This window comes from Stegostoma tigrinum, chromosome 25 (assembly GCF_030684315.1).
Source record: "Stegostoma tigrinum isolate sSteTig4 chromosome 25, sSteTig4.hap1, whole genome shotgun sequence".
Taxonomy (NCBI): domain Eukaryota; kingdom Metazoa; phylum Chordata; class Chondrichthyes; order Orectolobiformes; family Stegostomatidae; genus Stegostoma; species Stegostoma tigrinum.
In genome coordinates, this window is record NC_081378.1 from 16,690,693 (window position 1) to 16,717,058 (window position 26,366).

General features: G+C 40.6%; 2 protein-coding genes and 1 long non-coding RNA gene across 10 annotated transcripts in view; 1 reads left to right on the forward strand and 2 right to left on the reverse strand.

The window, feature by feature from the left end:
• The window catches only part of LOC125463278 (putative adenosylhomocysteinase 3), a 79,306-nt gene extending 77,672 nt beyond the window's left edge, over window positions 1–1,634 (reverse strand). For all 7 annotated transcript variants that reach the window (XM_048554341.2, XM_048554346.2, XM_048554340.2 and 4 more), the window contains exon 1: window positions 1,188–1,634. In XM_048554341.2, the coding sequence (XP_048410298.1) occupies window positions 1,188–1,469 (282 nt within the window). In that variant the 5' untranslated portion in view covers window positions 1,470–1,634. The remainder of the gene's footprint in view (window positions 1–1,187) is intronic.
• LOC132210953 (uncharacterized) lies at window positions 953–24,144 on the forward strand. Its single transcript, XR_009447208.1, has 5 exons — window positions 953–1,140; window positions 5,279–5,368; window positions 18,344–18,365; window positions 21,800–21,951; window positions 23,448–24,144. It is a non-coding gene; the product is annotated as an uncharacterized LOC132210953 (long non-coding RNA).
• The window catches only part of smo (smoothened, frizzled class receptor), a 41,683-nt gene continuing 37,017 nt past the window's right edge, over window positions 21,701–26,366 (reverse strand). For both annotated transcript variants that reach the window (XM_048554339.2, XM_048554338.2), the window contains one exon: window positions 21,701–26,271. In XM_048554339.2, coding sequence (XP_048410296.1) covers window positions 25,652–26,271 — 620 coding nt within the window. In that variant the 3' untranslated portion in view covers window positions 21,701–25,651. The remainder of the gene's footprint in view (window positions 26,272–26,366) is intronic.

Consider the following 26,366-nt stretch of genomic DNA (forward strand, 5'->3'; position numbering starts at 1 on the left):
GAAACAAACAACGTTTAGGGGACTTGACAGGATAGATGCAGAGAGGTTGATTTTCCCTGTGGGACAGTCTTAGATAAAGGGGCGTAATCTCAGAATAAAACAGGTCACACATTTAAAGAGATGAGGAGGAACTTCTCTCTAAAAGGAAGTGAAACTGTGGAACTCCTTATTGCAGAGGGCTGGGACATTAAGTATATTCAAGGCTGAGACAGATTTTTAATCAATAAAGGAATCTAGGGCTGTGGAGAAAGGCACGCAAATGGAGGATTAATAGAGCTGAGGATGATTAACAGATCAGCCACAATCTCATTGAATTACAGCGCAGACTCAATGGTTGAATGGTCTACTTCTATTTTTTTCCATCTTACAGTCTTATTAAAACTGAGATGAAGAGGAATGTCTTCACTCATATGGTGGCAAATCCATGGAATTATCTACCATGGAGGATTGCACGAAGTAGATCATTGGGTATGTTCCAGACAGAAATTAGTAGACTTCCGGAGACTAATGACTTCAACGGGTATGGAGATAGCGTCGGTAGGTAGCATTGAGGCAGATGATCATCCATGATCCAAATGAATGGTAGAGTAGGCTCGATGGGCTAAACGGTCTATTCCAGTTCTGATAAATTGCATTGACGTTTATTATTTCCACCACCACAGAATATAAAGCCAGATTCCAGTGGCATTACAGTGGGTTATAAGACACAGGGATGTATCCCCATATCAGAGGCTACAAATCGTCGGATCGACAATTCAGTCACAGACGCTCCAAAAGGAGAATTGTTGGGAGAAACTTTTCCTTGCACAAATGACTGAGTCGCTCTTTCAAAGAGCTGGCACAGTCACGATGGGCAGAATGGCTTCTTTTTTGTCGGATTCATGGAGGTGGATTGATATTATGTCATTGCCACGCGTGTCCCCGAAACCCCACCCTCTTTGGCGCGCGCGAGCGGGGGGCCCGTGCACTCGTTCGATTCAAGTAGGCGGTTCGGCAGTTATTACTCCGCCAAGGAGGCCAGTGCCTTCCCGACAATACTACTCCATTTCTATCTTAAACCCTTCCAAAAAACAATATTCACCCTCCTTTCTGGATTGCTATAGGATACCAAAGTCAGAAAATCACAAGCAAGTGAGTGCGGTAAGTGATCACGGGAGAGCTTGCCGGTCAGGTTCAGTTCCTCTCACCTTCTTCACGGTCCGTGGGGCTTCCATGACGGTGCCGTCCGCGTTGAAGGTATCTCCGTTCTGTGCGGCCTCGGTGGATTTCATCGCCGACTTCGAGTCCTTCGGCATGGTGTTGCTGAGAGGCGGCAAGTGATGCTGTTTGATTTCTTCCGCTGAGCTTGTCGCCGCGGGTTCCCCGTCTTTTGTCTGAACGTTCTTCTCAGCGTTCACTTTATCCAAGGCCACCACTGCTTCCTTCAATTCCACTTCGGCCATCTTTGCTGTAACTACCTGAAGCGACATTTTTCTCGTATTTCGCTTTTGCCGAGCGCGCCTTCTCGTTCTCCCCAACCGCACCCGTTCCTCTCAAACTCCAGCTTTGCTTCTCTCTCTCTCTCTCTCACACACACACACCGCACTAGCAGTGCTCACGTTGCGCATGCCCCATGCCGCCACTTTATTACTGCCTTCTCCTCCCTCCTCCCCCACCCCTGATAGTGCTGTAGTTTCTCTCCACCCCCACTCATGCTAACTCCTTCGACTGTGCAAGCCAGAAGGACTACATTTCCCACAAAGTATTTCACTGGCACCTCGACCAATGCGCAAAGGTTCCTGGGTACTTCAGCTCTTCTCCGTCTGAGCCCGACGAAGACGGGAGTGCAGGAAACTACATATCCCAGAATACCCTCCGCTGATGTTGGTGTGAGTGGTAAGATCTACAATGTGATGGAAAGTGAAGTTTTCCCTGTTCTCCCGAGTATCCAAAATCACTTTCTCGTATGTTGAATTTTATGCTTTGCCAGTCTCTTGATGTATCTGAGTTATTCAAGAGGCTGAGCGTTCTATTGTGTATATACTACAAAATTAGTAAGCAATTGCAATTGTTACATTACATGTACTGGGCTCCTGGGAATAAATTTAAAGAAGAAAAACCTAAAAGAACTGCGGATGCTGTAAATCAGGAACAGAAGCAAAGTTGCTGGAAAAGCACAGCAGGTCTGGCAGCATCTGTGGAGGAGAAAACAAGAGTTAACGTTTCGGGTTAACGTTTCCTGAGGAGGGTCACCGGACCCGAAACGTTAATTCTGTTTTCTCCTCAATAAATTTAAAGACATTTGACGTTTTTATACAGCAATTTATACAGCCAAAATCAATTTGCTGCCAATTCAGAGCCTTTGAAGTGTGTGCTGTTGCAATGCACATAGATGTGGAAACTGATTCCTAATCACAGGCCCCCAACCTCCACTCAAGATGGTAATGCAAACAACTTGTTTTAATTCTTCCAACAGAAGAGATCTCTACAGGCAAGGCTAACATTTTGTTGTCCATTCTTTGGTACTTGAGAAATTTGTTGAGTCTCTTTCTTGAGCTTCTGCAGTCCATGTGGTGTAGATAGACCCATAGCACTTTTAGGGAGAAATTTCCTAGTTCTTCACCCACTGATTGTGTAGGAATGTGAGTAGCTCTATGTTAAGATGTTTTTTTTTGTGTGGTTTGGATGAGAGATTGTAGATAATTGTTCCTATGCACCTACTGCCCTTGTTTTTCTTAGTAGAAGTTGTAGATTTGGGAAGTGCTATTGTAGTGTGTGAATAAATTAATGATTTTTGATTGGATAGCATACTTATGCTATTCTTTGTTGAACAGTACTTCTCAAATCTGTATGGTGAGGCTTTAATCTTCAGTCCTTCGAGGTGAGGGCACAATAGACTGAGCTGAGGTTGATGATGCACAACTGACCTCATCTAGCTGTTTTAATGGCAGTAAGCAAGATTAAGAGAGCAACATATGTGGTTTTTGAACCACCATCTGAAACCTAAGGAATGATTATGCCCTTCAAGATACTCCCCTGTGTTTTGGTTTTTCCTTTTCTGTACTCCACAGGTTACCACTATTTCATCAGGTTGGCCTTGGATTCAAATGACATGACAGAGGATCTTCAGACAACGAGGCAATGTATTGACATTTGTGATAAAGAACGTGGGGCTGATGAGGTCCAATTTCCCTGCCTTTGGCCTGTTTATATGAAAAACATGTTATTCTTTAAATGCCTCACTTCATTACCTCTGATTATTCCTTAGATCATCTAGTAGGTTTTTGACTTTTTTTTTAGTAGTCCCTTTGCACATTGTCTCTCCCCAATTTCTCCCAGTGTTTCTCAACATTATCAAATGCTTGTCTGTGTCATTCTTCAGTTCCAATGAAGTATCACACAAAATGTCATGATCTGCCCATTCTCCTACTGTCATTCTGTGTACTTGCAACATTTTTGTTTTTCTTGCATAATTATTGCTTAGTTAAAATGCACATAGCACTGTTTTTACTTTCAACGACAGGGGAAAAGAAAACAGGATAGATACAGTCTTCATGGTTCAGCTTACAAGAAAGAGAAAACCTATATTTATGTAGTTGTTCATAATCTCCGGACACTCAAAAGCTTCAGAGTCCAGCAAGTTCGGCTGCTGTTGTAATCTAGAAGGTCTGGCAGCCACCTCATTTACAGCTGATACCTGATGCTATTACAGCTGTTATAGAAAACCAACCTCTCTACTCTTCTCCTTTTAAAGTTATGATTTTTCTATTTGAAGTAGGACAACTAAAATGTCAGTTTATAGAGCCGTAGACAATTGCAATTGTGATATGGCTGTTGAAGTACACTGACCTGGTCGATTCAAAATTCAGTTATAATGCAATACTTTTCACAACCAAGACTCAGGAAGAACCTTTCAGACATACATGAATACAGTGAATATCAAGGGAACATCATGGCTGCAGCACAATATACCCACTTTCAATGGGTGAAATGTAACCGGGCCAGACTGTTCAGCTACAAATTGCTAAATATGCAAATAGGGTTTCAAACTTACAGCAGCAGACCAGTAATTCCCAGGGGACACTTTCTGACAAATGAAGGAGTGCATGACAGCTAAGGATGGGCAACACAAGGTGGCCTTGTCAGTGATGTCCTCATCCTATTCAAGAATAATTGGGGGGAAAAAAAAGTCGGCAGCTTATTTTGGCCCTGATATTCTACAGCAATTTTAGTGAAACTGTTAGCACTCCACATCACTACTCCCTGAAGGTCAAAAATCACACAACACCAGGTTATAGTCCAACAGGTTTATTGTTGTATGATTTCTGATCTTGTCCACTCTAGTCCAACACTTTGAGCATTTGTGCTCCTGAGATGCTGCTTGGCCTGCTGTGTTCATCCAGCTTCACACTTTGTTACTTACACCTCCACATACTCCCTGAAGCTGACAGCAATGTTGAGTGTACATGTACGGAATAATACAGAAATCAAGAAGTTGCTTTCATTTAGCTTAAGCTCCATCATAAGCTGTAACGTGGAGTATGTAAGAAATGCTCTCACCTGGTACCTGATTCTGCTAGGAACTGCTTTGGATCGAGATGTTACTATCACCCATTTTTGCAATATGGGACTTAATAGCATTCAGCTAATGGGAAACACCCATAGCTTAGATAGTGTTTTTCAATTTTACTGAATTGGAGCAGCCTTGTGAAATCTGTTAAACAAGGGAGCTCTATAAAGCAGTGCTTCTGAGAAGGGCTGGATATAATGAACAAGATTACCTTTGAGTGAGGAGTTATAAAGTCATACAGCATGGAAACAGATTCTTCAGTCCAATTAGTTCACGCTGACCATGTTTCCAAACTAAGTTAGTCCTACTTGCCTGCATTTGGCCCATATTCCTTCAAACCTTCCCTATTCATGCACTTCTCCAAATGTTGTAACTGTACCAGTATCCACCACTTCCTCTGGCATTTCATTCCACACACAAACCACTTTCTGTGTTCAAACAAAAAAGAAAGTTGCTGTTCATGATCTTTTTAAAACTTTCTCCTTAAAAGTATGGCCCCTGGTTGGAACTCCCCCACCCTGGAGTAAAGACCCTTGCTATTCACTTTTTATCTGTGCCACTCCTGATTTTATAAACCTCTATGATGTCACCCCTCAACCTCCTACACTCCAGTGAATGAAATCCCAGCCTATTTTTGATTTAGAACTTTTATAACCTTCTTTTCCTCGCACTATCCTGGTAAATCTTTTCTGAACCCTCTCCAATTTAATTATATCCTTCCTATTGCAGGGCAAATAGAACTGCAAATAGTACTCCAGAAGAGGCCCTACCAATGTCCTGTGCAACCTTAAGGTGGCCTCCCAACTGCTATACTCAAAGGTTTGTATAATGAAGGCAAGTGTGCTAAACATCATCTTAACCACCCTGTCTACTTGTAATGCAAATTTCAAGAATTATGTACCTGAACACCTTGGTCTCTGATGTGCACTATCAAGGGGCCTACGATTGTATAAGACCTACCCTTGTTTGTTTCACCAAACTGAGAGTCCTAGGCAAGAAGTGCTGGGATAAAACTGTAAAGAGATTGCTTTAAGCTGTGTACACTTAAGCAGGTGTATAATAGCTCCTGGAAGAAGCTGTCTGCAGTTCTGGTGTAAAAGTTGAAGTCCCAAGTGATTTTAAACCCACCAAGACATTAGATACAGGCACTTTAATGCAAGTATTATACAAGTGGCATTTTTCGGTACTGTGATGTGTGTGTTTTGCATGTTTTTAATTCATAACAATGTTTTGGAATAGTTGGATTCTACTTCTATTGTATTTAAAACTTTCATATTTGTGTTACAAGTAGATGATTTAGTTTCTTCTATTTTATCTTCATTTCTTTTGTTAATAAACTTTATTTTATCTTGGTAAAGCAAAATCCGCAACTCTTTCAGTAAGATAGAATTCTGTTGAAACCAAAAAAAATCAAAATATGATTCCTTTCTGGGATCTGATTTGTCTGCTAATAACATCAGCTGGGATCATAACACTCCCTACAGAGGCTGTACTGTATTTCTGGTTGGAGCTGTACAAAAACTTTAGCTTTAACCCTTTAAGGCTGCTTAAGGTTCTTTGTAATCTTGTTGCAATCATGACTTGACAAAATCTTCCACAATCAGTCCTGCCAGAAAATTAATATTGAAAACTCTTGTTTATACATGTTTAATGGTGCTGTAACTTTGTAATTACTGCTTAACTTGCTGCTCTGAAAATTTGATTTTATACTTGAGATGTTAATTGTCTGTATTATAAAGTGTTCCTCATTTTTGTAAATTTTCTAAATTTTTAAAAAAATTTTAGTCTCCATTGTAGTCCGATCATAGTTTGACATTTTCATCAGCAAAATAAAATCAGTTGTGAAAGGAATCGTGATTTTATTTCTCTACTTTATTTGTGAAGTTTTCATTATGTGCTTACTGACAGATAAGGCAGCGGCCTTATGGTAATGTCATCTGGCTGATAATCCAGAGGCCTGGTATAATGTTCTAGTGACATGGATTCAAACATGAATTTGACAGTAGCCACAATCATCTGGTTTGTTTTATTTTAATTCATTTGTGGGATGTTTGCATTGCTGACTGGGCCAGGATTTATTGCCTGCTCCTTAGGAAGATGTGGTGAGCTGCCACCTTAAACTGCTGCAGTCTGTGTAGCCTTTAGGGAAGGAATTCCAGATTTTTGACCCAAAGAATTAGAGTCCCTATGGTGCAGAAAGTTTCCCCATCAGGTCTGCACCAATGCTCCAAAAACCATCCTATCTAGATCCAGCCTCCCATCTTATCCATATAACCCTGCATTTACCATGGCTAATCCACCTAGCCTGCTCATTCCTGGACACTACAGAGTCATTCAGTATGGCCAATTCACTAACCTACATATCTTTGAACTCTAGGAGGAAATTGGAGTACCCGGAGAAACCCATGCAGACACTGAGAGAACACAGTCACCCATGGCTGGAATCAAATCCAGGTCCCTGGTACTGTGAAGCAGCAGTTCTAACCACTAAACCACTACGCTGTGACCCAGCAACAGTAAAGAAATGACAATATATTTCCCATTCAAAATGGTGAGTGACTTAGAGGAGAGCTTGCATGTGGTGATATTCACATGTATCTGCTGCCCTCGTCCTTCTAGATGGTAGTGATGAGTTTAGAGTGTTCTGACTTCTGGAGGATGTTTGGCAAATTTTTGCAGTTCATTTGTGGATGGTGTACACTGCTGCTACTGTGTGTCAGTTCACAATCAAGTGGGCTGCTTTGTGCTGGATGGTGTTGAGCTTCTTGAATGTTGCTGGAGCTGCAATTATCCAGGCAAGTAGGGAATAGTCCATCAAACTCCTGATTAGTACCTTGTAGATGGTGGACAGACTTTAGGGTGTCAGTTGGTGAGTTACTTGCTGCCATATTACCTACTTTCTGAGCTGCTCTGTATCCACTATTTATATGAAGTCCAGTTGAGTTTCTGGTCAATGATAACCCTTGGATGTAGATAATAGAGGATTCAGTGATGGTAATGCCACTGAATGACAACGGATGCTGGTAAGATTTCCTCGATGGAAATGACTATTACCTGGCATTTTGTATGGTGTGAATGCTATTTGCCTAAAGTCAGCCCAACTATAGATACTGTCGAGATTTTGTTGCATTTGGACATTTGATCTAGGACCTGGAGTAGGCAATTCAATCCCTTGAGCCTGTCTGCCATTTATGATTATGGCTTACCTTGTGGACATGGATAGCTTCAGTATCAAATGAGTTGCAAATGGTGCTGAACATTGTGTAATCATCAGCGAACATCCTCACTTCTAACCTTGTGATGGAGGGAAGGTCATTGAAGCGCCTGAAGATGGTTGGGCCTAGGACATTTTCCAAAGATGATCTAGAGCTGAGATGACTGACCTGCCAATAACCACAACCATCTTCCTATATGCCAAGTATGGCTCCAGCTGTCAGAGAGTTTTTCCCCCAATTCCCATTGCCTCCAGTTTTGCCAAGGCTTCTTTATGCCACACTCACTGAAATGTAGCCTTGATGTCAAGGCTTGTCACTCTCTCCTCAACTGTGGAATTCAGCTCTTACTCATTCAACCAAGGCTATAATGAGGTCAGGAGCTGAGTGACCTTGGTGGAACTCAATTCGAGAGTCAGCACTGCTGAACAGGTGCTGAGCATTGTTCTTAGCACCTTCTGTCACTTTACTGTGATCAAGAATAAACTGATGGGTCTGATTGACCAAGTTGCATTTGTCCTGCTTTTTTTATGTACTGGACATACCTGGATAGTATTCCATATTGTAGCTGTACTAGAACAGCTTGGCTAAGGCTGTGAAAAGTTCTGGAGTACAAGTCTTCAATGTCATTGCCAGAATATTGTCGGGAATCACCGATGATCCCCTTCTGATGGTTTGTGTGAATGCTTCAGCCTTGCCTTTTGCACTAATGTGCTGGCTGTCCCATTTGGGATATTTGTGGAGTGTCCTTCTCCAATTTTTTTTTGTCCAAAACCATTAATGACTGGCTGTGACAGGACTGCAGAGCTTATTTCCCATCTGTGGGTTGTAGAATTGCTTAGCTCTATCACTTGCTGTTCATGCTATTTGGTATGCAAGTAATCCTATTTAGTAGCTTCACCAGGTTGACACCTTACTTTTTTCAGATATGCCTGACGCTGCTCCTGTCATGCACTCCTCCACCCTTCTTTGAACCAAGATTGCTCCCTGCCCTTATGTGATGGTACTGGTGGAGTTTGGATATGCCGAGTCTCGAGATGACAGATTGCGGTTAAATATAGTTCTGCTGCCCCTGATGGTCCATAGCACCTCATGGATATCTAGCTTTGAATTGCTAGATCTGTTTGAAGTCTATCCTATTTGGCATTGTGGTGCCAAACAACATAGTGAGGTATTATTAATGTGTAGGTGGGACTTCATCTCCATGAGAATTGTGCGCTGGTCTCTGTTACTAATACTACCATGGATAGATGCATCTGCAGCAGGCAGATTGGTGAGGTAAGGTATGTGTTTCCCTCTTAGTTCCCGTACTACCTGCAGACTAAGTCCACTAGAAACTCATTTTAGTTCATAACCTTTATTCTGTTTATCAGTATTAAAAGTATCTTAATGTTGCTGCTGGAAATCAGAATTAAAAACAAAAAGTGCTACAAGCAGTCATCAGGACGTGCAATGCTAACATAGAGAAGAACAGCGTTCATGTTAACTTTATAGTCCAATATTTAATTGCTCCTTTTGTTAGCTAGATATTTAGTTACCTTAGTGAGTCACCTCTGAAGAAGTAAAAGGATAAGACCTTAGGAGTGTATTTTGTCAGAGGGTTTTGATGTCGCTGGTATTGAATTACTGGATCAAACTGTTCCTTTCTACACTTCATTGTGTGCATATTGGCAACACTTAAAACTGCCAGTGTCAAGAATGACCTTAGAGTGCATTTTTGTTGTACTCTTCACGGTCTTGTAGCCAGCACTTACTATGTTGTTATTTGAAGGAGAACCATAATTTTTCCCACACCATCTTGTTCCTTCCCCATTTTAAGTCAGTGACCTCTTACTGAAGTCTAATTTTGTAGATGATCTGATAATTCTTGATTGTCAGCCCAGAAAATGTGTTGTAGGCAAAGTATTCAGCATCAACCTTGGTCACAAACTTCACTGATTTTCTCCTCCCTATCTCTACTAAAAATGACATGCATTTGTAAAGTGTCTTACAAAACAATGCCAAAATACTCAAGAGCCATTTAAGGATTGTTGAACAGCATAAAAATAAGCAGCCAATTTGTTCATGGCAAAGTCTTACAATAGCAATGCAATACTAACTGCATAATCTGTTTCTAGTGATTCTGGCTAAACGGATCGATATTGAATCCAGAACCTTCTGATTTAAAGGTGTAAGTACTACTACTGGGGCTCATTGACAGTGGCTAATTACGAGGCTTGGTTCAGGCAGTAGTGCCTTTGTCTTTGAAGCAGAAGATCGAGGTTCATTCCTTAAATTGCAACTTGACCGCTTAATCTAGTTAAAACTCCAGAAGTCCTGCAGTATTGTAGGCAATGTGCCCTTCAAAATGTTGCAGTTGTACTCGGGCATGTTTTTGATGTGCAGACCCTTTTGACAGCTGCTGGAATGATATTTATCACAGGAAGAGAATAATGCAATAACGTGTAACGTATCAAGTACATTGGTTGTACGCACCTCTATTTGGGTGAGATGTTAATGTGACACCGTCTACTAATTCTAAAAGTTGTGATAGATCCCCGATACCATTGACTGAATCATTTGGAGTTCCTTTGTGTCCTGGCTGACTATCTTCCCTTGGCCAACACCATCAAAAGCTGGGCATCCATCTGACTGTCAACTCAGAATAGTAATGTCTAACAATCACACTCAACCAGTTTGCAATAACCACAGGTGCATTCATATTGTTCCTTTTCTGTCAAAACAATGGGGAGACATTTCCACATCCTTCTGTGATGTGGACAATGGTGAGAAAAGTGGGAAAATATGGAAGGAAAGAAAAAGATCAGAATCTTAACATCATGAAAAAAATTGAGATTTTGCTGATGAGTCTTTAAAGGGTGATTTAACAGTCTTGCCATTGAAAGGCAACAACTTTATTTCCAAGGCTTTGAATGTCAATACTGCCCAAGGTCATCTTATATGTACAACATTACCAATTTTTCTTCCGAGAAACTAGATTTCAAAATTCCTGGCGTAAATTAGAGCAGGTACCTGGTGGCTGCAGCTTGCTGAATGCTTGTCCAGCCATCATCCAACTGCTTCTTCACAACAATGGCTCTGTATTATCAATGGCTGCCATCCTCTTTTTGATCTTTTATCTACATAGATCGTCAGCCTTACCATATCATCTGCCTGTTCTTTGTCCAATTCACACCATTTCAGCTCTTCAACACATTTCATGCATCTGAACAGGATATACGTTATAGCTCTGAGCTTGCTTTCTTGAGGTCTTGATGAAGGGTCCTGACCTGATACGTCCACTTTCCTACTACTCTGATCCTGCCTGACCTGGTTTACCTTCAGCTCCACGCTGTATTCTCTGTACTCGGTCACTTTGTGCTTACTTGGACGGTATCAGCCTGCCTACACTTTACGTTGTTTTCTTAGCACACACTCTGCTGAATTGTGGGCTGTTAGCATTGGTGGCGTGTGTTACCGTTTTTAAGCGCACAGACTTCTTGGTGCTAAGTTAGATGCTGTCAGCATCTATAGTTTGCATCGATTTTTATTGCAGAATGATAGGCAGGCAGCTTGTGATGGTGGGGAGCACTTTTAAGTCAAGGAGGTGGACATATTGCTGAATAGTACATTATTTTATCAATGTTAAATCTACAGCATGTGCTGGTATCTAATGTGTCAAATACATTACATGCGCTTCAAGCAAACAACTGTGTAAAAATAAAAAAAACTGTCCTTTTTAAGTGAAGAGGCCTACAGTCACCCACAAACACTAAATCTGTTTTTCTCTATTTTTCTACAAATGCTACTATGCGTGCTGAATTTCTCTACCAATCTAGTGTATTCATTTTAACATCCAGCATCTATAATTATCCCCATCCTCAATGATGTCAATGATCCTCATCAATGCAAAAGATAAGACTGAAGCATTCGCAGCACTCTTCAGCCAGAAGTGCCGAGTGGATGATCCATCTCTGCCTCCTCCGGTGGTCCTTGGCATTACAGGTACCAGTTTTCAGCCAATTCCATTCATTCTACATGCGATCAAGAAATGGTTGGAGACACTGGGTACTGCAAAGGCTACAGGCCCTGACAACATTCCGGCAATAGTACTGAAGACTTGTGCTACAGAACTTGCCGCTCCCTACACCAAGCTGTTCCAGTGCAGTTACTACACTGATATCTAAATGACAATATGGAAAATTGCCCAAGTATGTCCTGTACACAAAAAAAGCAAGACAAATCCAACCTGGCCAATTACTGCCCTATCAGTCTACTCTCTCATCAGTAAAGTGATGGAAGGTGCTATCAAGCAGCACCTGCTCAGTTTGGGTTCTGCCAAGGCCACTCAGCTCCTGATCTCATTACAGCCTTGGTTCAAACATGGACAAAAGAGGTGAATTCCAGAGGTGAGGTGAGAATGACAGCCCTTGATATCAAGGCTGCATTTGACTGGGTGTGGCACCAAAGAGCCCCAGCAAAACTGGAATCAATGGGTATCGGGGCAAACTCTCTGGTGGTTGGAGTCATACCTGACGCATAGGAAGATGATCATGGTTGTTGGAGGTCAGTCATCTCAGCTCCAGGACATCTCTGCAGGAGTTCCTCAGGGTAGTGTCCTAGGCACAACTATCTTCAGCTGTTTCTTCCATGACCTTCCCTCCATCATACGATCAGAAGGGGGGGATGTTAGCCGATGATTGCGCAATGTTCAGCAACTTTCGGACTCCTCAGATACTGAAGCAGTCCATGTTGACATGCAACAAGATCTGGACAATATCCAGGCTTGGGCTGACAAGTGGCAAGTGACATTCGTGCCATACAAATGCCAGGCCATGACCATCACCAATAAGAGACAATCTAACCACCATCCCTTGACATTCAAGGGTGTTACCATCACTGAATCCCCACTACCAACATCCTGGGGTTTACCATTGACCAGAACCTCAACTGGACTCACCACGTTAACACAGTGGCTACAAGAGCAGGCCAGAAGCTAGGAATACTGTGGCAATTAACTCACTTCTTGACTCCTCACAGCCTGTCAGCCATCTACAAGGCACAATTCAGGAGCATGATAGAATAGTCCCCACTTGCCTGGATGGGTGCAGCCCAACAACACTGAAGAAACTTGACACTATCCAGGAGAAAGCAGACTGCTTGATTGGCACAACATCCACAAGTATCCACTCCCTCCACCACCGACACTCAGTAACGGCAGTATGTACTATCCACAAGATGCACTGCAGAAATTTACCAGATATCCTCAGACGGTACCTTTCAAACCCATGACCACTTCCATCTAGAAGGACAAGAACACCACCATCTCCAAGTTCCCCTCTAAATCATCACCATCCTGTTTTAGAAATATATCGCTGTTCCTTCACGGTCACTGGATCAAAATCCTGGAATTCCCTCCCTAATAGCATTGTGGGTCAACTCACAGCAGGAGGACTGCAGCGGTTCAAGAAGGCAGCTCACCACCACCTTCTCAGTGACAACTTTGAATGGGTTAGAAGTGTTGGCCAGCCAGCGATGCCTACATTCCACAAATGAATTTAAAATAAATTCACAGCATGTTGCTTTTAATTAATTTGGTTCCATACTGGATAAATGAGCTGAGCTACTGAGGGGAGGCACATTTTCTTTCAAAAACAGGCTTTTTAAAATATCAGACGTTGTAATCGCTTTTCCCTGAGGAAAGTGATTCACTTCTGCTGATGCCTGTGTGTGTTGGTAAGCCTAAACAGTAGGAATATTTCTGTGCTCCCAGCATAGTTCAGAAAGGATAAGCATTGATTTGTATAGTCCGAGTAGGAGTAGTTCCCCACCGGGAATACAGGATTCTAAGTTACTCCTCAACATAACCAACAGTGAATTTGACTGTCATAGCATTGAAGCTGAACCACTTCATGTTCTGCTATACACACAAATGCCCTAACAACTGGACAAGTTGGTGCACTGCTCACATATATACGCAGGTGCATTAATGTGCAAGATGAAACACAAGAACACACAAGCAAGCACTATGCACACATGCACATGCATAATTCAAGTACAAACATACTCAAGTGTAAATAGACACGTGCGTGTAGGCACTGATTTTTCAGCTTGCAACCCTGGGTAGCAACATGAACTCTGGACTAATCCCCTCTAAACATCACTGAGGGTGATCATAGTAAAACTACTGGCATCTGACTTGAAATCATTGTCGAGTGGGCTTTTTGTGGTTTGCACCCTTTAGGTGGCATTACATTTACAAAATGAGCCACTGTAGAAGTAGTGAAGGAGGCACATAGGAATTTTTTAAAAGCCTGAGGTAACTGGTGGGCAGTCACCTTACTTTGGCCTCCACGTCAACAAATTAAGTACAATCTGACAATCTGTATCTTTTAGATACTTACCAACATCTCAACACGCCAAATAATTACTTTCTGGTTGTAGAAACATATTTCTTTTATCTCTACGTTTTTGGCACTTTCATTATCCTGGGTCTTGCATTATTTGCATGCACCATCCAGATCTGTAGCTATCCTAGATTTTCACACCATGTTAGTAAACACAAATTCATTGAATTTGGGTTCCCACAAGATGTTTAGTTCAAGGGAACGCATCTGTTGTCCATGTTGTCAGAATTCCATTTTTCATTTGTGATAAGTTGCACACTGTGCACCTATCTAGTATTCATACTGGTAAGGGCTAAATAAAGTGGCTATTCTGCCCAACTACTCCACTGGTGCAATGTGTAGATTTATCAACTCATTTCACTCATTCTATGACCCAGAGAATGTTTGAAGTAAGGCTGTCCAGTTCCCCCAAAAAATTAAAAGAATATTCCTTCTCAGGTCTCGAAAACAATTGTAGTGCATTTCTCCCCAGAAAGCACCAACTCCAGAAGAATTAAGGGTAGACCTATGGTCCAAGGGTAGTAGGTACGACCTGGTTGGTCGATAGGAGGGATGAATGCGGTTACTGGCCGGAGAGTCTGAAGGTGGAATGGAAGGGAATAGGTGGGGCAGGAAAGGGAGCAAGGGGATGGGCGGGAAGGTTATTTAAAATTGGAGAACTCAATGTTGGCTGTTACGGGTCAGGCGAAGATGCACGGTGTAACAGTCACCAATGTACAGAAGACCACATCAGGAGCACCAGATGCAATAGACTAGGTTGGAGGAGATGCAGGTGAAGCTCTGTCTCACTTGGAAGGACAGTTTAGGGTCCTGAATGAAGGTGAGGGGGGTAGTGGACAGGTATTACATCTTTTATGGAAATATGCTACCACCCCTCCCCCTCTCTTTATCTGCAGCTCCCCCTACTCCCACATCCAATCTTGAAGAAGTGAATATCCAAAATGTTGACTTCTCCTTTCCTCCAGATGCTACCTGGCTTGCTGTGTTCTTGCAGCATCCTGTTTGTTTACCTTGGATTCCAGCATCTGTAGTTTCTTTGTCTCTAACACAGAAGGATCCAGGTTGTATTCTAGGGAGTGCCTGAATATTTGTCTTTAGCTACTATTCCCAGGTAGTCAAAATATTAATCCAACACATCCATAACTCCCACTCATTACTAGCATATCCACATGTCATGCCCCTTTTGCATTTCACAGGAGCCACATGATCAAATATCTAGTTGTACTGTTATCTGTCTTGTTGGGCCTTGTTAGGAATCAAACAGTTAAGAGTCTGTCCCAGTGATGAAACATAACTCCAGATGATTTCCCCAAATTTCTATCTGCTTGTATGTGTTGTCTTCCATGCAGTGACACTTCAATAGTCGTAGCAGATCAAAGGCTATTAATGTTTCTGACACACTCAAATCAATTTCTGACCAGATAATTATGTACATAATCATTTTTAAAGGACTTATAAGACTGAATGATTGCCTGTGAATTATTTTGTAAACTTGAGCATTTGTGAGAAATGGGTTTTGCAGTGTGATGCATCAAATGTGGGGAGCATGTTCCCTTCAAGCATGTACTTCATAAAATTCCACACCACACACGTTCCCCTGGCAACTAGTCTACCACTAATGAGCTGGAAAGGCAATCCAACTAACTAAATTAGGTCCCTGTACTCATGGTCATGGAAACAAACCTATGTTTTCTGCCTTTGAGAAAGGTTGCTGTGTCTCACATCATTTGAATCTTTAGTTGACATGCTAACTTGGGCTCAATAATTAGCACTCTTGCCTCTGTCTGAAGGTCATTGGTTCAAGTTAACTATAGAGAATTCATGCAGAAAATCTAAACCAGTGCTCCTTTGCATTACTGTGGGAGTGCTGCACTGATATAGATGCTGTCTTGGGTCCTCTGCAAGTGCCAGTGGCACTACTTCAAAGAGAAGCAAGTGAATTCTGTTTAGTGTCTTCTCAAAAGTTTATCTGTCAAAAAACATTGCTAAAAATACAAATTATTTGGTTATTATCACATCACCACAACAAAAGCAAAATACTGCAAATGCTGAAAGTCTGATATAAAAACAATTGCCAGGATTATTCAGCTGTTCACGCAGCATCTATAGAAAGGGAACAAAGTGAACTTTTCAGGTTGAAGACCTTTCACTGCATTATTAAGCATTAGAGATGTGAAAGTTTTCAAACAAGCACAACAGTCAGGAGGGTAGAAGTTATTAAATGACAGAAATAGGGTGGTAATGAGACAAGTAGAGAAGAAACAGAAGATGGGCTAGGGAGATGTAAAAAGCATCAACAAAACCATTACTAGCATCTGCTCTTCAAAAACAAGTGGGAACAATGGTTGAAATTTCAGAATTGGTCCTAGATTAAAAGGGTTGTCCTATTGAAGAACGCCTAAGTAAATTAGACCCATAATCCCTCAAATTCAAAAGAATCAAAGATGATCTCATTGAACATACAAGATTCTGAAGAAGCTTAAGAACGTAGAAGCTTACACAGAGAGTAGTTTGTATGTGGAAATAATGTACAAAGGAATTAGTAGATGTGGGTACAGTTACAACATTTAAAAGACATTTGGGTAAGTATATGAATAAGAAATGTTTGGAAGGATATGAGCCAAGCACAGATAGGTGGGACTAGTTTAGTTTGGGATGACAGTCGGCGTGGACTAGTTGGACCAAAGGGTCTGTTTCTGTGCTTGAAATCTAGACCAGTTTGGGATAAGAAGTTCATTATTTATGGATGAGTTGAGAGTAAATTCCTTCATTAAATAAGTTGTGAGTCTTTAATTTTGGGTAGAGAATGCTATGGCTGCTCTATCAATTAATGTAGTTGAGGCTGAGACAGATTTTTTTAATCTCTTTGGGGAACCAAGCAATATGGGAAGTGGGCAGGAAAGTGGATCCAGAAGATCAGCAATGATCATATTGAATGGTGGCACAGGCTTGAGGGGTGGAATTGTACAATCCTGCTCCTATTTCTTGTGTTCTTACGAATGGAGAAAGTGTTGTGCTGCCAACTGTCCATTTAGAATGCTGGAAAAGAAGAAGAAGGGAAAATATGTTTGATAGCATCATTCTGAAATGATGGAGGATCATCTGTTGAATATGGAGACTGGTGAAGGAAAGGTGAGAGTAAGGTAAACCTGATTGTGATTCTGGAGTCAATGAAACTATAGGAAATATTGATGGACAATCTGTCCTAGTAACTGAGATGGAGAAGTTGAGGAAGGAAAGAAAAATGTCATAGATGGACCATGTGAAATCAAGAGAGGTTGAAATTTGAAGCAAAGTTGATAATGTTTTCTAGTTCAGCATAGTAACTGGAGGTAGCACTGACCTAGCTGTCAATATATCAGAAACAGGAACATTGAAACATAGTAGCTAGTTGGTCTGGACCAACAATTCCAAAGACACAACTTCCCACTGTGAAATCTGGAGAATTTAAACTGGAGCAGCCATAGCGTTCTCTACCAAAAAAAGCTAAAAATTCACAACTCATGTATTGAAGGAATTTCTCTTTTACTCAGCACTAAATAATCAACTTCTTATTCCAAGACTGCTCTAGATTTCAAACATGGAAACAGACCCTTCGGTCCAACCAGTGTGTTAAATAAATTCGAACTAGAAAAGAAATTAATACCAGTCATGATAATGACGTTCAGAAGGAAACCTCCAACCCTTTCCCATATTGGCCTTTGTGAGACTCCAGACTGACAACAATGCTGTCGACTTCTGAAATAGCCTAGCAAAATTCTTACCAATTACGCACAGGCAACTAGGGCAATAACTGCTGGTGTTGCCAGTGAATTAATTCTAATATCCTGTGAATTAATTTTGACTAATAGAGTGTGAGGGAGGGGACATATATAGAATTGGAACAAAGAATATTCCATGTACCCTATCAAAAGCATGCATAGTTGGGACTTGTATGAGTTCCCATAGCAACACCTTGTGATGGAAGAAGTGAGTGGAGTTGAAAAAGCTGTTCAATATAAGTTCAGACAGGCGAAGAAGGCTATTATTTCACATTGCTGCTTGGGAGAGCTTACTGTGTGAAATTTAGTTACCAAATTTCCTACAGTACAACAACTTTTATGCTTAAAGTATTTTGTTAGCTGTAAAATGTTTTAGAACATCCAAACATTGTGAAATATTTTATATAAATGCAAACCTTTTTTTCTTTTTTGCAGGTTTGATCCCTGGTCTGCTGAGGTACGTAACATGGTCTTTAATCACAAAGATTACTCCTTTTGATCCTGTGGAATTATAACACAATGGACTAGTTCACCATTCATAATGCATGAATCACATGGTGTATGGATAGCAACAGTAGTTCTTTTTTAATCCTATTTGTATTCTACAACAGCACCATCTCTTGGTCCCTTGCTAAATGTTTCAGGATTCTCATTGTGGAAAATTCTTTTGGAATGTTGTCTCTAGTTCACTCATCTGGGAGAAATAGCTTTAGACCTTTTCTTCAAAGTATTTCTACAAAATAAGCCACTGCTTGAACCTGTTGTTTTTCATATTTACAGATTATAATTCTGTTGAGTTTGCTGATGTATTTTGAGGAGGATTGCAGTTTTTAGTGAATTTTGCTTATGAGCTTAATTGTTATGCTGTTGGTTAAGTTTAGTTTTGTATTTTAGTAAGGTTTGGTGTTATTTTGATGATTCAGAGTTGAGAAGGCAGACAGCACCTGCATCATATATCAACAAACATCATCTCTCACAGCACAGCATTCCCTTGGTATCTCTTCGACTCGATGGGTCAGTCTCAATTATTAATGCAGGACTCAGGAGTGGGCTTTTAAAATCTGCAACCTTTTGATTCAGGAGGCAAATTTGCTTCCAATTGAGTCAAGGCTAAGTTAACAATTCACACAAGGAAGACCTCAACATTCTCTCATTAACTACGAGAGTAAACCTCCCAGTATCACAACAGTGCTGTTGGGGAAATTCTATAAAGCCATAAACTCAATGAAGTCTGGTGAATTTGAGGAAACTACACCTTACCGTATCAGGAATAGGGTATCCAGAGATAGGACAGGTAGTGAGAATATGCATATTAAATGGCTAATTGGAGTCCAGACTAGGAAGGGCTCATATGTATTGCTGTCTGCTCTGGATGAAAGGGTGGGCTGGGGAATCAATTCCTAGTCCTAATTATTCATCTTAACAAGCCTGCTGGAATGTAAAAGCAAGGATATTGAATTAAAATAGATGAGGTTTAACCATGATGTCTCAATTGTAGAACTTACAGGTGCAGCATGTGAGTTTGCAGCATGTCCATTATTTGAACACAACAGTGTGATGTTTCATTAAGATCTGATATGTTTCAATAAGATCATCCCTCTTTCTTCTAAATACTAATGAATAAAAACCTAACCTATTTCGTTTTACTTGATAAGTCAACCCCTTCATCCCAGGAATCAGCCTAGTGAATCTCTTTTGAACTGCCTACAATGTCAGTACAGATATTTTTTAATCAACCAGCATGGTGTCTCAGTGGTTAGCACTACTGCCTCACAGTGCCAAGGTCCCAGGTTTGATTCCAGCCTTGGGGCACTGTCTGTATAGAGTTTGCATGTTTCCCCACATTAACTTGGGTTTCTGCTGTGTGTTTCAGTTTCCTCCCGCAATCCAAAGATGTACAGGTTAAGTTGATTGACCATGCTAAAAAGGATGTGTAGGTTAGATGGAATGTGGGGTTATGGGAATAGGGTAATGGGCTGGATCTGGGTGGAATGCATTTTGAAGCAGGTGAGAATTGAATTCAGGCTTCCCGTCTCAGAAGTAGGGACACTATCACTGTGTGCCACAGGAGCCCTCAATCCAATATCAGTATATCCTTTGTTAAATTAGGGGATTAAAACTGCATACAGTATTCCAGGTGCACCCTCACCAACATTCTACACAGCTATAACAAGGGTTGCCCTTTTTAAACTCCAAACCCCTCGTAGTAAAGGCTAAGTTCCAGTTGCCTTCTTAATTACTTTTTGCAAGTATTTGCTATTTTTAATGATTCATGGGCAAGAACATCCAGATTGCTCTGTGCTCCACTTTTTTGGTATCTCCTTCCATTTAAATAATAGTCTGCCTTTTGATTCTTTCCACCAAAGAGTATGACATCACACCTTCCTACAGTTGTATTCCATCCACTACGCTTTTTTGTCCGCTCAATGTATCTGTATCCTTTTGCAAGATTCCTTATGACCTCATTCCATCATGTACTCCCACCTATTTTTGTATCGTCAGCAAACTTACACTCTGCCCAGTCTTTGATGTCATCCATGTAGGTAGTAAATAATTGAAGCCCGAGAATGTAAAAAAAAAGGACATGTAACCTTTTTACACAGAGAGTGGTTCACGTGTAGAATGAACTGCCAGAGGAAGTGGTTAGGTAAAAGCATGAATAAGATATGTTTGGAGGGATATGAGCCAAGCACAGGCATGTGTGACTACTCTATCTTGGGACTTTGTCAGCATGGACTGGTTGGACCGAAGGGTCTGTTTCTGTGCTGTATGACTCTATGTCTCTGTAACTAAACTTTGTGGCACTATACTAATTACATATTTCCAAACTGGAAAAGACCCATAAATTTAGACTGTCTGTCTTGTGTGTTAGCCAAACCTCAATCTATAAACTCCTATCTTATGCATTAGCCTTTTATGTGGCATCTTAATGAATGTCTTCTAGAAATCTAAATATACATTCTGCTCATCATGTCATCAAATATCTTGCGAAAATGTCAAGAATGATTTCTCTTTCATGAAACGATGATGACCCTTTTTGATGTTAAGATTTTCTATTTAACAATGGATGCTAGCATTTTCAGATGCTAAGCTAACTGGCCTCTTGTTTCTGGCTTTCTCTTTCCCTTCTGGAATGTGTCAACCAATGCTTACCCTATTTCTGCAGTCACTTCCTTTAAATTCCTTGAAAGCAGATGATCAGGTCATCTCTCTGCCTTTTGGCCCATTAGTTTGTCAAATACTTTGCTCTTCATGACAGAGACTCTTAGAAGATCTTTCTCCAAATGACGTGTTGCTTATCTGTGGTCTTCAAGATATTTACAGTGACCTTGATAATAAAGACTGATGCAAAATATTAGTTTATGTTATCTGCTTTTTCCCTGTTTCCCATTGTATCCTTCAAGGATCTCACACTTACCTTAGCTACTGTCTTTTCATATGTTTGTAGAAGCTCTCACTGTCTGCTTTCCTTATTTAAACCACTGGGCCAATCAAACTAGAAACAGAAGAAATACCTACCCATCACCTGCCTGGTTTCTGGACATCACACTTTGGCTCTAAACAGGTAGAAACAGGTCAAAGGTGTTGTCTGACACCAGTTTTTAATCTCCCCCACCGGTGCTGTACCTCCTATGCAGGTTCCATATGTTTGGCCATCCTCTCTGCCACCACTTTTTATCTTCCCTTGCCACTGCCCTTCTTACACTAGTCTGGTCTGTGTGTGCTGGCCCTCAACTCCATCTCCCACAGATAGAAAATTCAAACAAATTTTAAACCAAACAATTTGACAAATATGTTTACAAACTTTTATTCAGGTGAAAAATGTTTAGTTGTCATACAATGGAATTAAGGGAGTATTAAAAATGACCATCTTTTCCCCATGTCTTCCAGATAATTTGTAACCACTCTACAGATGTCTATGTACACTGATATCAAGAAGTTTAAAATGGCTATATGTGGTACAAAAATAACCATTATATTTCTATAAAAATATATCAAGTCTTCAACATTTTACGGAACCAGACTATCATTTAGTGGAGGAGGTAAGTGAGTATTTACAAGGTCTCCATATGCTGGCTGTTTATGGTGCTCGCACATACACAGATCTCCAGGTGTGTCATTTTGACTTTGTTCAATAGTATAGCGAATCAGCAATGATTGGGAAATGAAAGTGAGGACAAGGACAAAATAGGCTGCCAAAACACTACCACCCAATTTTCACTATTACTCAAATTGAAAAGGATATCCATAGAGTGTACCTCACATCTCGAAAAAGAGAGAGTTCAAACCGTCAGCATTTTTTGAGCAATGAAGGTAATCAATGGATTAAAAAATATAAAATGTTTAAATATCAGAGACAAGTGGAGAAAGGTCAGCAACCAGAGTGTCCTCACAAAGTGTGACTCACAGTCTGTCACCAAGGGGTGACTTGCTGAAGGAGGGACAATGAAAGGGAACCTCAACCAAACCACAATGCTTCTCACTTGCTTGGCAAATTTCCTTTCTCGCACTTGGGCAGAATCTTGGTACTTGATTTCTAGATAAGCAGCAGATTCTGTCTGTTCAAACACAGCTTGTATTTGGATATAGTATTTAAACTATTCAACATCAAAGCCAACAGGTTCTCCAATGTCCTGGTTGGGCAGTAATTGGCATCTTCAAAACCTCCCTATTCAATTCACATCAAGTCCATCTTTGGCCTGGTCAATATGCTGACTGGTTATGCACTACATCTGTCACCTCCCACCTTAACAAGAGTACTGTCAATGGTTGACCCTGAGCAAATACAGAGTCCCTTCCTCCACACTGACCTGTCATGCTCAGGACAAAAAAATTCAGTTCAATTGGCTTTTTATATGTGGTGCGACATTATGAATATTGACTATGCCCATTAAATTTGTTTGTTGCACCTGGGTTAATCCATTTAAAAATCAATGGATTGGTATCCTCTAATAAAACAGCAAATGAAGAAATCTGAAACAAACACATTGACTGAACACCATTACTCCACATGTAATTTTAAGGACAGAGTGATCTGTTCCATGCTACCAAGGGAGGGAGAGGAGGAAATTTTTGGGAACAACATACTTGAATTCCTAATACCTCCCAGGTATTGTAGATATCAATTAGCTTTAGATCGGTCAAGATTCCTGAATCAGCATTCAGTTTTTACTGTGTAATATGACCCAAATCAGGCACATTAGTTACAACTGTACTGTTTTTGTACTTTTAATGCCATCTTCTGGTTCTTGCAGAAATGTTTTTTTGTGTCTATAACTGACTTGTTTCACACTCAAATCCTTGCCTTCTATTGATCCACTTCTTTCATAATTAACTGCAATTCCAATACATAATCTGGTCAAACAAAAATTAAAATACAGAACCTCAGAAACCGCACTGCAGTATTCTTCATTAAACAAAATTATTTGTGCCAGTCAGTTTTGCAACACAATATAATTTTAACAGCATTTGAAATATATTTTGTGTTTTCCCTCTGTACTTTTCCTATGTAATTCTGCTTGTTTCACCCTCTTTTCAGGTGATTGTAAATGGATGAGGCAGAATGACAAAACAAAGGTCACACTTAGCTTTATGTCTCTATGCTCTAAGCTGCTGCAATCAAGATCATTTTTTATTCTTGGAGTTGTTGAATTTGGAGCTTTGGCTTTGATTGGATTCGAGACTGAAAGTCTGTTTGCACACACTGCATCCATTTGCAAAATTAATCTCATCATAAAGAAGGGTAATACTAAATCTGTCTGTCCTTCAATGTTTTCTTACATAATCCTTGAGTCCAACTTAACAGCAAGTGACCGTACAACAATGTGCTACCATTTAGTGGAGACAAAATGTCCCATGGTGCTTCGCAGAAGCATAATTAGATAGAAAAAGACATTGAGGCAAGTAAGAGGTATTAAGAACATAAGAACAAGGAGCAGGAGTAGGCAATTCTACTCCTTGAGCTTGCTGTGCCATTTAATACAATTATGGCTGATCTCATCTGAGTCAAATCCACTTTCCTGTCTGCTCTTCATAACCTTTCTACTCGTAATCAAGTAGAAAACTGTCTATCTCCTCCTTAAATTGACACAATGCCCTAGCATCCACCATACTCTGGGGTCGTGAATTCCACACATTCATTAGTCTTTCAGAGAATTAATTTCTCCTCATCTGTTTTAAATCTGCTATCTCTTATCCGATTAGGAAGGGTGACTAAAAAAAACGGTCAAAGAGGAAGGTTTGAGGATTAAAAGACAAGCAAGAATCAGAGGTGTGCAGAGATAACAAGGAGGGTTATAGTGCGGAAGGTGCTTACAGAGATATACTGGGATGATGTCATCGAGTGACGAGCACAAAGTTGAGGATTATAGATTTGAGGTGTTGGGTTAATCAGGAGCCAATATGAGTAAGCACAAGACAAGTGCGATTTGCTCTGGGTTAGATACTGGGCACTAGGGTGTTTTCATGATCTGTAGTTTTCAGAATGTCGAGAACTGGAAAATGGACGGTAGAGCGATGGAATAAATCATGTTGGTTACAACACAATAAAACCACAAGAAGTGCGTTCATGCAACATTTACAATGCATGCTCTTCTGGCAGTTTTAAATTTGTAACTTGGGTTTAAAGCACACACTATTAAGGGCAGAGAATCTCAAGCAGTAAAGGATAGATTGAGGGAGAAAGATAAAGAATGGTCTTGGTTGAGTTGCAAAGAACAGCACACGTTATGGAGTGACCAGCTTGAGTAAGAAAAAGTAAGACTGATCTTATCATTCTTTGTACCATTCCAGTGAGGCTGCATTAACAAATGACTAAACCCAGCAAAAACCGCAAAACCTGTGATACACCCAACGTCCAGACAAAAGATTAGAAGGCATGAGACATTTCTACATTTAGCTTGGGCACAACTCTACCAAAATATCTTGGACCACATAAACATTACTGACCACTTCTTAGAGGCAAGTTTAGAACATCTTGATGCTGTTGACGCTTTCAGCTTGTCATGACTAACATTTCCCATCCATTCAGAGTATACACACAGTTGACCAAGTCAAACCTGGTCACATTATTGCCTCAATCTGATCAAAATGTTTTTGTATAATATTCTTAATGTTAAAATATTACATTGGGGAACAATTAGGGCTTTGTAAAATAAAATGCATCAAGTCTGTAACTTGATGGAATGATCAGACAAGAAACTTGGGAGCAGAGTTCAGTAGAACTCTAGGAAATGGTTGACCAACACATAATGGACCACAAGGCCTCCTTGAGTACTGTAACTAACGGAAAGCAAAGCATGGATAACATGCACATCAAAGATCAATGAATAATCCTGGCCCAGCAGAATTATTTACATTCCTGACCCTTAGATTAGTTCACTATCCCTCAGCTCTGAAAAAGGTTCCAATAACTTTACCAAATTGGCCAATTAGGATAATTCATTACTTATAGACTCCACAACCTTGAGCATTAAAGTGAAAGGCCTCTTCAGGATAGACTGAACCTCATGAACAAATGCTATAATCTCTTAAATGAGTAGTAAAGCACTTCTGTGAATCCATTTGAACTTAAAAATTACTTGCGGTTACTGCTATGAACATTCATCAGATTTCAGTAAAATGCCACTTGCATTAACTTATTTGAACTATAACAGGTGATGTTTACCGAAGTTCCTAGTTGGAATTGGATATGCTGCTTCTCAAGTAGATGAATCCTTATCAATACCAATACTAGGCCAGTAATCAAAAATCAGAGTCAGCATCTATCAACTCTGTGTCCACTAGATTTGTTTTGGAATGTACAGGTGCAATAGCAGTCCTTCTGTCCTCGGATCTTGGTATGTGAGGGATATTAATTACAGGGAGTCTTCCAAACTCCATATTGGCTGAGGAATGGGGGAATGGGTTTTTATACGGTCTCTGAGGAGGCCGGAGTCGATCTCCTCGGGGAAATCCCAGCTCATCCTCCAAGATATCATCGTTTGAAAGAGGATTTGCAATCAAATTCAGAGGTGCATTCAGTCTGTATCCGCTGTTGATTGCTCCAATGAAAAACCTCCCATTACTTGGTCCAGAGTTGATTCCGGATTCCAGGAGAGTGCCTGGTAAGTTATCCTGAATGTCAGTTGGTTCCAAAGCTTTTGACACCAAGTTTTTTTGCCTGGGTAACTTGGGCAAGTGTGGAACAGTGCTGGATGCTCTCTCTGTGCAATAACCCATGTCATGCATCTCCTCTGTAGGTCCAAGAGGTCTAATGCCTTTCTTCCTCTTTTTCTTCTTCTTCTTCCCAGATTTCCTCTGTAGTTCTGGGGGAATCTCAGCTTCAATGATCCAGAGGTTCCTCTTGTTCTCATCTGGTGGCACTGAAATGGGCCAAAATGGAGTCAGACAAGAATTTCAAAACTATCTCTACCACTCAATTTAAAGCAATACAGCCCACAGTAACCAGGACCCTTCT